This window comes from Strix aluco, chromosome 8 (assembly GCF_031877795.1).
Source record: "Strix aluco isolate bStrAlu1 chromosome 8, bStrAlu1.hap1, whole genome shotgun sequence".
Classification (NCBI taxonomy): Eukaryota; Metazoa; Chordata; class Aves; order Strigiformes; family Strigidae; genus Strix; species Strix aluco.
Window position 1 is genome coordinate 7481129 of NC_133938.1, and position 12062 is coordinate 7493190.

Consider the following 12062-nt stretch of genomic DNA (forward strand, 5'->3'; position numbering starts at 1 on the left):
TAGCATTCTCTTATTAATGACACACACTAATCTGCCCAAGGTCGCTCTCTCCACTCACCGTTTTGTGGTTCTTGGTGGGTTATTTTTTCCCCTTCCTCTTTCTCAAGACTTTTGTTTAGCTGATTCTTGGTGGCTTCCATTCAAAAGCCTAGTTTTGCAAAGGAAGTGAGTGTGTGTGTGTGTGTGTGTGTGTTAATGTAACATCCAGGAGCTTCCATTGCAGAGCAGAGCCCTTCTACAGTGAGCCATGGGCAAACACACAGCTAAGGTGGTCTCAGCCCCAGAGAGCGTGCAGTCTGAAATGCATGTCCTGACATCAGAGTAGTGGGATGGGAACATACCAGCCACCTTGCAGCAGACATCAATAATACTGACCAAAACAGCTAGAACTGTCAGAAATCAGGAGAAATTTAACGCTTTGCATTGTAACAGTTCAGAAAGGTAATGAAATGCTGCTTTGAGCAGCTAGCTAGGGCCAGCGACAGAGGTGGAACAGGGCAGCAGCGGAGAAGACTGCGTGAACCGTTTGAAAGATCTGCCTGGAGGTGGGATGAGAGCGGGGTGGGACAGAGGTTATGGATGGCAGAATGGCACTCTCACTGTTCCCAGCAGAGACACCAGCATGGCTCCATGCGAGCGTGAATGTTTCCTCATCCATGCAGGAGGGAAAGTAAATAGGTCTTGGATGTAAAGGAGTCGAGTATTACTGAGCCCCAGATTGGCCTGTAGCAGGACAAACAGCGCTCTGCCTTCAGGATGTGCCTTTATTTCTTGCTTATTCAGGTTATCTGTCCTGTAGAGAACAGGAGCTGAGGTGGCCCATCTTGCTGAGAACTGAGCTGTGTTTGCAGAGAGTCAGATGTTTCCTGACACTTTGATGTCTAATAATTTGCTGCCCCTATAACCACAGGGCTGTGAAGTCAATTATCCTGTCTCCAAGGCTGACCAAACTCTGAACAAGGTGCAAAAAGCTATAGCGTAGGTGTCACGATGTGACACTGAACAGCAGGGGAGAAGAGGTCTCTCCTTCGCCACAGCTGATGAAGCCCCAAAACTGTGGCTGGTGCTGATTATTGGGGTTGATGTAGCCTCTGTTCTGACTCTGAGCAGCCCAAGCAAGGATGATGCTTCTTGTAACTGTTGTCAATCAGCTGGACAACGAGTGACTCTTATTCTTATGTATTATTCTTTAAAAAAAAAAATCATAATCAAACCATAATCTTTAAAAAAAATTGAAAGGTTTATTTCTTTAGAGGCTGTTTGTCACACACACTGCTAGAACAGTCATGGTGCTGAGGGGATTAAACTCAGTACAGATGAGAAGTTTCAGTGACATTTTATTTGGAACAAAGAACTTGTGGCTGGAAATCTTCACTAGAAGAATGATGGTTCAGAATCAGGGATTCTGATTTTTCAGACCTGTAGCAAAGAGCATCTTTTGTGATTTAAAAACTCAGATACGTTTCCCAAGTACCTTGCTGTTTTGATGAGTAAATTTAAGAAAAGCTGTTTGTGCTCCTATCATGAATGTTTATGTGATGGATCTTGTGCGTAGAGTGCATCTGCACATAATGCAAATGCATTTAGGTCTCTTTCTCCTCTGATAAACACTGAATTTTGATTGCTCATTAATGCAAAACCTTCAAATTTTTGTTTCAAGCTACCAACTAATGGTCTTGTGGGGTTTTTTAATTGTTTGTATCAAGGACAGGCAAATATGTAAGCTACAAAAAAGCCAGAGTTGTTAGCACACTAGTGTAAATATACCTCACAGAGACCCTTCCGTGCTTGGTTACAACCAAGCTTTCTGATTCCTCATCAGGGACAGCCAAAAAGGCTTCTGGATGCTGAAGGCTCAGGCTATTCTTCTTAGGCAGTTGGCTAGACTGTTAATTAGAGCTACACCAGGTTTCTGCTGATCCCTGCCTGTACCTCATCTACTTGTCTTCTAATGAGTTTGTGGTCTACCTGGAAATCTTGCAAACAACTTGGGGGTGGGGAGGGAGGAGGGAAAGCAATCTGTGTCAATTATTTTCTCCTTCATTAGGTAAACATCTTGCACATGCAAACCTGAAATGCATAATTACGTAAGGTTTGTGTTTTAAACTGATGTAAGGGTAGCTACTGTAAATGCTGAAGAAACTGAGCTCAGATTTTGCAGTTTGATTCATTTTATTTATGCTGAAGTATCTGGAGGGGGGGCGTTCACTGAAGCTAGCGGAAAACGTGGCGTGAGTCAAGAAAATTAAGCCAGTTTATAGCTGTCTAAAAAGTGAACATAACCTGAGGAAAAAAATCACTTCAAGGTGATATTATAAAGATTCAAATAGATTTGGAGAAATGCAACTAAAAACCTTTAAGGGGAGATGACATGCTCTGTACCTGTATGATAAAACAGAGCAAGGAATTGATCAGTGACTCACATAGACATGAATCACATCTCTGCATTTTACCACATGGCTACTAGGGCAAGGTTATGAATAAACTTTACATACCATGAAATATAGGATGCCTTTCCCACACGCACACTCCCTTTGATAACCTGAGAAGGCAGACACCTAAGTATGTCCTAATGAATATGCAAATTACCTTCCTAAGGAGGTAAGTGCATTGTCCACCAGAGAACAGGTTATGACTAAGCAAATGCATGTAGCCCTTTGGGGTTCTGTACCTCCTGCAGCCTCTCACTAACGTATAAATTGGGGCCCACCCCCCCCACACTGAGGGTTTGCATGCAGAATGCTGAAATAACAAACCAGAATTAGTAAATTTCAGAGGTTTTGGACAATAGCACAATTTACCTTTAACACAGGTAAACTCTGTGGGCTGAGTCCAGTTCCTCACTGAGCTGAGGCACAGAGAAGGTACCAGGGCAGGTTTTGGAAGCCACCCTGAGAGTCCTTTGGGGCTGCTTCCAAGGACAGCCTGGATGTACATCCTCAGAGTGAACTCCTTGCTCTGAGCCATTGTCAAATTTAATTTCTTTCCAAATTATTCTGTGTGTAGCTAGACAATGTGTCTTGCAGTTGCTTACTGCCTGGTCACAGTTTCATGCCCTAAGCCAAAATGAGCGCTAGTTAAACACAGAGCAGAAAATAGAAGATGAGATTTGGGAGATAGTCGAACCTGGGAACGCAGGTGTAAAACAATAACGCTGTGAGCCTGAAAACTGAAGAAGCCCGACTTCCTGTGGATTTGTTTCTTTTTGTTGGTTGCAGGATCTGAGAAGTTACTAATACTGATTTAGGTCTTTCTCCTAATGAGGCATGAAGAAAGCCTCTCTCCTGTGGATCCTTTGGTGTTGAAAAAAGATAAGCATTGCATTTAAGCTTTTTTTCCCCAGCTAAGGTATACTTAAGGTCTCTCCTTTACCTTGCCAACTATTTTTGTGACTTTCTAAAGAATATACCTTTGAGAGAATTTCCCCTCAGTCAAATTTGATCAAAAGTCAGTAGTTATAATGAGCATATACATGTGCATGTGTGGAGACTGATGATATAATAAGCCTCATGTCCTTAGGAAATCAGGCTAAAATAAAGCAACTATCATGTCTCTCTGAATAAACAAAACAATACTATTGCTGCTGAGACCTTCCCCACTTGAAGAAGTACAGTTAGGATCTAGCTGGCACAGCTGGTTTAGCTGTTCAGCAGCTAAGTGAGGATGTGGTGTCAGTGAATACGAGAGTGTTTCGTGATGGATTTACCAACAGCAGGAGGAGAAATGGTCGCTCAGGTATTGTCCACCTCATTCTGGTACTTCCTGTCAGGAGGGAGCAGGAGGACTATTTCTCAGGCAGTGTGCAATGCCTCACTGTGATCAGCCAATGGACTACCCTGTCTTGAAACAAATGCACAAGTTTCAAGGAAAAATCCCTTTTTCCAGAGGATTGGTGGAGAAACAACAAGATTCCTGCTGTATAATCTCTCCACTGGGATATTCACAGTGTGTTACAGCTGTGGATAGTCTCATGGTAGTGCAATAGGCAAAGCCTTTTAAGCAAGCTGCAGGGAGCTTATTTACAAGCGCTTTCCTCCTACAGAGAGCCTCTGTGATATTCTGGTGCAGAACAACAGGCGATCATTGATGTTTTCCCCTTTCATAGACTGGCTAGCATGTGTTCTGGAAGGGCCAACGCTGTCTTGCATGCAGCAAAAACAAAGCTGCCTGTATGGGAATGATGGACAGGAGGATTTTAAAGATGGGTAGTTTCCCCCCCACTGCACCTTGTGTGTTTTCTGGGATTGTGGCGATGTGCTGTGTCTGATCACAAACTGGCTCTATGCTCCTGTAAGAGTGCTTTACATGAATTTAGTTTACTCTTCCAACTACCTATATGATTGATAAGTCCTTTAGGGTCTTTTTCTCTAGAGAAGAGAAATTTTAATCACATTTTAAACCAGTGGCAGTTAATGCTTTCTTAAGTGTGGGTTTTGGACTAAAGGACCATTCATTTCAGAACTGCTAACCCATAACAGTAACTAGCAGTCAACACCCTATGCTGAACATGTGCTTTGAAGGTAAGGCCTTCTGCCTCGCTGCAGCTGTTTCACAGAGTTGCCATTTGCCAAAAGATGGATGAAATGTGTTTGTTCAAATGATAGATGCCTCCTGATACCTGAGATATGTTAAGCACACGACTTCCCTACTTGGTTCAGAAGACAGGTCCAGAGGGAATGGACTGGCTGCAGGACTGCTGATCTGATGTTAGAAATACTCCTCAGTTTAAGAGCAGGCACCCAAAATGTGAGGAATAAATGTTGTTGGCATCCAACAGATGGTAGTTGACATGTCATTTCCAGCTGTCACAAGTCTTTCAAAATTCTTCTGTTGTATATGCCAGAGTTTCACCTTAGTGCTACCAGGCTGAACATAGAAATGACAGCTGCAGGTGAAGGTATTCTACAGCACTCTGTGGTTGAAGAGAATTAAGTTGAACCAACAGAAGAGGATTAGTAAATCTCGAATTAATATGTACACCTCAGACATCGTGATTGGGATATTCCACATTAAATTTACTTTGTAGAATAATTTTTATGTCATCAAGTCTTTAATTGTTGTCTCTAACCTCAGGTAAGAACTGAGTCACCTGCAACATCTATCTCAAGGTCACTTTCCTGACTGTGACACTAAATTGCAACACTTAAATGTCTTTTGCCTGGTACAGTCCTGGACTGTTTTCTATTGCCTCTGCTTTGAAGTGTCAGCTTTCTGTGAACTCTGCTAACATCTTATTATTGCATGGAGGCTGAGGCAGAGAAGAGCAATTAAAGGGTTGACATCTTTGGTATTTTTTTAATAGTATATGTGTCAAAATGCATTTAACAAATCATAGTTGATGCAAAAGCCCAATTAATGCTAAAATGTAAGTAGACTTCATTTCAGTTGGGAGAAAATGAGAATTTTAAAACATATAACAAAAAGAGGTTGCCTTATTTTAGATACAGAACTGAACTACAACTCCTGTTTTTGAGAATTAAAGTCTTAAAGCCTAAATATTCCTTTCTGTTCCAGGATACAGCTGGACAAGAAAGATACCGGACCATCACTACAGCCTACTACCGAGGAGCCATGGGGTTTGTCCTCATGTATGATATCACCAGTGAAGACTCCTTCAATGCAGTGCAGGACTGGTATGAAATACTGTTTGGTTTGGTTTGGTTTTGGCCATTTCTATTCTCAAAATTGTGTGTTGAGAACATTAGACATCCCACCCTCGAGAATGCTTTGCATCATCATATTCCTTCCTCTTCATCTAAACTCTGGGATAAATAATCTGGTTTTTAAACTCTCCTTAGAAAAAGTTCTACAGTTTCACTTTAATGAAAAACATAGTAGCAAATATAGTAGCATACTACAGCAGTTGTTGCTTTTAAAAGTTCTAATTTATTGCAAAAAAATTAATTCTTTAATGCATTATTTGGGCTTATGAGATTTCTGGCTATGCTGCTAAAACAATCCAGTTTAACAGTGGTTGTTTGAGTCAAATCTCATTTAAAATCTAATAAGGCTAAATCTTTCCAAACTTCTTTAAAAAATTGTGGGTTTTTGGAACCTACAAGCATAGACACATGGAACAGTATTCACCTTGCCTAACTTGAGATAATTAAAAGTCTAACTTTACCAATTTAAAACTTATGAAGTTTAAATTACTTGTAGCTGTAATAAGAGGAGGAAGCAAGGTCTAGGACAGAAAGCAAGCATACTCCTTGGAGGGGGCCTGTCTGTTACCACTGGCTAATGAAAGCACCTGAACAGCTCTGTAAGGCAGTGCTCAGTGCGGGATGGGGGAGAAGGAGTTACCTATTAAGTGGGAAGAGTGGGGACTTAGCCCTAAAACTAGGTATGAAACGGATTCTCAGCTGTTATAAGCTCCCCTGGCTCCACTGAATTCAGTACAAATGCAGAAACACCAGAAGATGATTTCTGGACTTTCTGATGACAAAAAGCCAGGAAACATTTTTGGCTCACAGTGAAAAAAGAAAGCACCAGGCCAGTCACTTTAAAAACTCCATGGCAGTAGCAAAGCTGCATTGGTATGCTGGCTCATCTCCCTGATATTTTGGCGTGCACTTCCCCTTCACCACCTGGAGTCTCCCCTTGTAGCTCTTGCCACTTCTCCTCTTTCTCCCATCTCACCCCACACTGTGATCTGATTTTGGAAGCTGAGCTTGTGGCCCAGACCCTCTTCCTGCTCTCCTGCCTTCCAGACAAGTACATGTACAGAGCAGGAAGAGTAGTGGTCTTCCCTGGAGAGACAGAGCACAGGTCGTTGCTGTAGCCATGGGCAGTGCCTGCAGCCCCCTCGGTGGTAGCTGGTGAGAGGTGTTTTCTCAGCAGGGCCCCAGCACAGTGCCTGGGGTGAAAACATCCGAGCTGCTGCTGTGAGGTTGTGGCCGCAGGCACAGTACAGATAAGCAGAAGGCTGGACCGTGTTGCTGGAGCTCATGTTCTGACATGGCATCCTCTCAAAGGGATGCCAGACTTTGTGTAGGAAATACAGGGCATGGGGAGGCAGGGGAAAGGCTGTATTAATCCTCAGAAGTAGTACCCCTGTGGCTGCCCTCAAATGTCTTGCAATCATTTCTGCTTGTTACCCTGTTGCTGTATACTGCAGATAGGTACAGTCAGTGTGCAAAGACAGACGATGCAGTGGTTAATGTCATCTCCCAAGTCTGTTAGATCGATTTGCGATCTCGGTGACCTACTGGCAGTGTGTGACATATGCTGGCTATTGTACTGGCTCTTAGCATCCAGCTCAGTCTGGCTTTTTGTTGGACACCTATTCTATATCCCCTAATCTACATTGTAACTCGAAAGCCGCAACAACGTAGCTTGTTGTTTCTAGTAATTCGGTGTTCTTCCAAGGCTGCCCATTATTTGTTCTTGCTGTCCACTGAAGCAGTTGATCATGATCATCACGTCTAAAGGTGTAGTCTCTACTTTCACCCCATCTCCAGTATCATGACACCATGCTGCAGAAGGTGAGCTGCAACACCTTCCCTGAGCTGTCCTTCAGCAGCTGATGATAGGGGAATACATTTGTTCCTTGAAACACAAACCCAAAGGTTTTGCCAAAACCAGGTTCCTCCACGTGGCACACCCTCCACCAAGCTCAGATGAAGCTTTTTCTGCAAGTGTCTGCACAGGGATTTTTTCCATAAGAGTGCAGGCACATGAGCTATGGCAGTATCTTTCACTAAACTATAAATATTTCCAGCTTGGTTCCCTGATGAAACAAGGTATATATGACCACACAGTTCATCTACCTGTCTGACTGTTGGTTCCGCTCTAGTAAGTTTTATTTATCAGTCTTAACTTAGCCAAAAATACCAAATCTCAGTCTCTGAGCTACTACTATTTTAAAGTTTGTACAGGTGAAGATTAACCTGAAGCTTTGTATTGGAAGTGGTCTAACCTCTGTTCCATCAAAGGCAATGGTGCAAGACTAAGAATTAGGAAAGTTCAGCTTCATGTCTTCCTGTACCATGGGGGCTGCATGAATATCATTGCTAAGCGCACCTTGTCAGCCAAAGAACAGAGGTGAACCATCAATTTATTTTTACTCTGTATGTCAGGAATCTTTCCAACCATTTTTAAGATTCTGACCCCATATGATGTAGTGTGGCAGATAAAATCGGCCCGTGGTACCCCATTTCCTTCCTTTCTGAAGCTTGTCCACGGAAGAGGAGATGAGGACTGTAGCAAAGCCAGCATCGCTGTGCCAGCAGAGTCCTCTAGTGGTGATGCAGCTAAGAGGTGTTTTTTTTCCCAGTCTGCAAAATTGCTTTCTAAACTTCCGAAGGGACAAGAAATGGGAAAAAAAAACCTTGTCTGGTGCTGCTGTATCAGCCTCTGCCATTTGCTAGCATAGCAAGTAGGTAGGATTTTTTTGGTGTTTTTCACCATGCTGGGTGATATGCTTAAAAAAAAAAATTACACTGGATCAGGTGTTCAGTCGGGAACTGTACTCTCAATGGAAAACCAAGGTGTCTGCTGCTGGAGCTTCTTTAGCTCAGAGTCTTTATCTCCATGAGCCTAGTCCCTTCTTCAGGTCAAGTGCAAGATAGCAGCACACCTAATGATAAAAACAGAGCCCTTAGCAGTCCTGCAGTGCTTCTCTTCAGTGCTGGTGAGAGAATGGAGTGACAGCAATTGGGAAGCTGCATGGGCTGCAAAGTCAGTAGTGTGCTCCTGCTGCTCAGTCCTGCCTTGTCTGGTCCATCCCATGTGGCTGGGACAGCCTTGCTGCTCTGCCTGCTGTGCCCAAGAGGGAGGACCTCCGTGAGAGGGCTGGAGCCAGGGAGTTTGGGATGTGAGACAGTCTGAAGGGAAGAAAAGTGCCTGAACCACCCCTTCTCCACTAAAGAAGCTGTTAGCTTCAGTGGTGTTGCTCCTAGATTCCCAGGAAATGGCAAAATTGCAAGCTGCTTTTTACCTTGCAAGGAAGGTGTGTGGTCTGGTACATGAGTTGCCTCTGCTTGCAGAGGTTTAGGTGAGGCTACAACAAACCACGCTAGTTCTAAGGCCGTACTTCAACCCTCACTGAAATTAAATGGGGTATCCACCTAGAATATATGCAAAAGCTAACAGCAAAGCTTATCCCAGGTCATCTTATATCCTGCAAGTTTCCAGATATTACAGTAATTAATCCTACACATCCTTTCTCTTTTAAGTGTTCTGCTATCCTAGCTGGCTAGTGATGCATTTTTCAGTGTCCAGGTCCAGTAAATAAAGAATACTGTGAAGTTAAATATTTTGTCATAAATGTAGCATGAGGCAGCAGATCGGGTGACCTTTTAGACACTGAGAATAAATCAGCAGTGCTCAGTTAATGTGAATTAAATGCAGTAAGGAACCTGTTAACCTTCCCAGTTATTTCTGAAATAGCTTGTGTGGATGGAATGTGAGTGTTTCTCTGGCATAAAAAGATGATTAAGCCACTGCCATGTGATCGTGGGACTGGGTTCATAAAGCAAATACAGTCAAAGAGGATGCCTCAAGAAAATGATCAGCAAATAAAATATGAAGTGATGCCCCTTCCACTAACTTTTGGCTGCTTTCCATCCCAGTCCATTCTCATTGGCTGGTAAGAATTTCCCACCTGAACATAATTCTTGGATCCTAAAATTGTACCCATTCACAAAACCTTGGAATGGGTCAAGTTGTGTACAGTAGTGATCTATGCATTTTACAATAGGATATTCTCCAGTCTAAAGGTTGTTCCTTCTTGCTGGTGCCCGGCCTATTGCTGTTTAGTGAATCACGTTTTTTAAGATTCTGTGTAAGCAGGCTGTCTGCATGAACCTCAGCCCATCTCACTGCTTTCTCTTGTACCATCTCTTCCTGCAGAGTTCCCTACAGAAAACAAGCCAAAAGCATGAACAAACAGCTGAACCAGAGACCTAGCACTCCAAGTAAGCTCTCGCCCATGACAAACTCTTACCTTCTGTTGAGCTCATAGGGGTGTGCACAGTTCTTAAAATTCATCTTCATAACTACACTGAAATTACAGGAAGGTAGCCTCGTGCAAAGTCAGCTCTCCATCAGAGAGAAGTCTTTTCCCTTCTAGACTTCCCCAGCATCTTAGAGCTTGTATCCTCCCTCTAGTTGGGAAATTGCCATAGCAGGTTATGCTCACTAGCCTCATTATTCTCCAAGACTTGCCATGAAGCTCCAACACCCCCTCTAGAACTGCCTCCTGTGTATGTATGGTGCAATTTACCTCTCATCTCTGGCTCATTGGCATGTGACTGTGTTAACAGCCTACTGACCTGGCCTCACCTGCCCACAAGGGAAATGAGACTATCTCTTCCAGTCTGCCATATGGTTTATTCCTTGGGTGATCTTTTTACTGCACCTTTCTTAGGGGTGAATGTCCTAAAGAGGATTCTGGTTTCCTTTGTGTCACTCCAGAAATACTTCTCCTAAATCAAGTAAAGGCACTTTTTCTTCTGAATGAGGAGGGTCATGGCTGTATATCAGGTATTTAGACAAGCTCTCCAGATAGTATATGAACGTGAGGTAGTCTTCCCTTCATTCAGATGAATCACCCTAATTAATGATAATGAATTCCCTTCACAGGGAAAGGTACAGCAGATTGTATGAGAAGCTTTAGAAAATTAAGCCTGAGTGATTTTTCCCTTCCTACAGTGTGGCAATAGTACAGTCCGGTTATTTTAGAAGAAAAAGCATAAATGAGCAAAAGCAAAGATGGATTTTACCTTATATTTGAAAATAACTATTTTGTTTGAATAGTAAGACATCTTTCCTGTGAGTGAAAGGGTTAACTAAGCTTTCATGGCTTTCAGCTCAGTTTCTAGATTTTTTTAGTAGGCTTCTTTGACAGTTATTATTTGACATAGGCTTGATAGTTTTGTGTGTAGATAAATCAGTGGTTTATACCTCATTTGAAACTGTACTGAAACTAGAATATACTCAGCATTTGACACTGTAAAGTAAATAGACAATATTATGGAAACTCTGCTTTGGACAATCTAGACAATTTCATAGAAGGGAAGAAAAAATTGGTTAAATTTAACTTATATTTAAGTGATAGCTGGGTTCACGAATCATCAGCTTGCTTTATCTTCAAGGCTGATCTCCAAATTAGGCTGTTGATATATCCATATACCTGTGAACCTGAGACTATTTTTCCTGTAAGTGTGAGGCACAAAGACCATGCTGTATCGTTAATTTGAGGAATTCAGCACAAATAAGGCACAGCACTGTTATTGTGTCACAGAAATATGTTTTTCCCAGGGTGTATATTGGACTGCCCTGATAGTTGTTGAAACATCTCAATTGCACAAGCCCATTTATTTATTTATTTACCTTTCCAAAAGCTTCTGGAAATTTTCTGCTTTTCTTTTTGTATGGGGATTAGGATTTCTTTTAAACATTCTTCTTCATAACTTCTGTTTGTTTTTATTCCTAATAAGTGTAAATGGCAGTGTTCTGCAAGAGAGGATTTTCACTAACTTGTACAAAACAAGGAGAAGAATGAGTTTCTGTGGGAGATCCTTCATGCTTTTTTCTTCTTTTTAATTTTCTAAGTAATCCTGTTTAAATAGCTAAGATTTGGCAGTGTGTCCCCATATGACCCCCCAGGGGCTGAAATCAATCCAGAGAGAGGAATGGGAGTCAGACAAGAAGCCTGGCTATAGGTTTTTTAAATTGAACCTGGAAAGACTTTCTTTCTCTCTATTGCTTATAGAGGAAGACTGGGGAGATTTCATTTTCCTGGGCTTTTTGCTTGATTTCTGAGGCCACCCCCTTCTCTTGATGAGCCTTGAGAAACCCCAAAGTACTGCATAAACTCATCACGGACTCACATTGGCTCTCACAGGGCTTGTCTACGTGGAGGCACTCGAAAGGGTGAAAGTAGAGGAGCCAAAATTGGGATTGGAGTGAGTGCCTTTCCAGGAGAACACTGAGAAGAGTAAGAAGTTTCACTGCACGAAGTCTTTGTTTATTTTTGCATGTTGCAGTATGGGTCTGGCCTTGTGCAGTGGGCTTGGTTTAGGTTTATGTTTTCCAGTGCAATCCAAACAGGCTGCTGC

At 42.4% G+C, this 12062-nt stretch overlaps 1 protein-coding gene across 2 annotated transcripts in view; it reads left to right on the plus strand.

The window, feature by feature from the left end:
* The window catches only part of RAB3B (RAB3B, member RAS oncogene family), a 59641-nt gene that overhangs the window by 40206 nt on the left and 7373 nt on the right, over nt 1-12062 (plus strand). For both annotated transcript variants that reach the window (XM_074832045.1, XM_074832046.1), the window contains exon 3: nt 5515-5633. In XM_074832045.1, coding sequence (XP_074688146.1) covers nt 5515-5633 — 119 coding nt within the window. The remainder of the gene's footprint in view (nt 1-5514; nt 5634-12062) is intronic.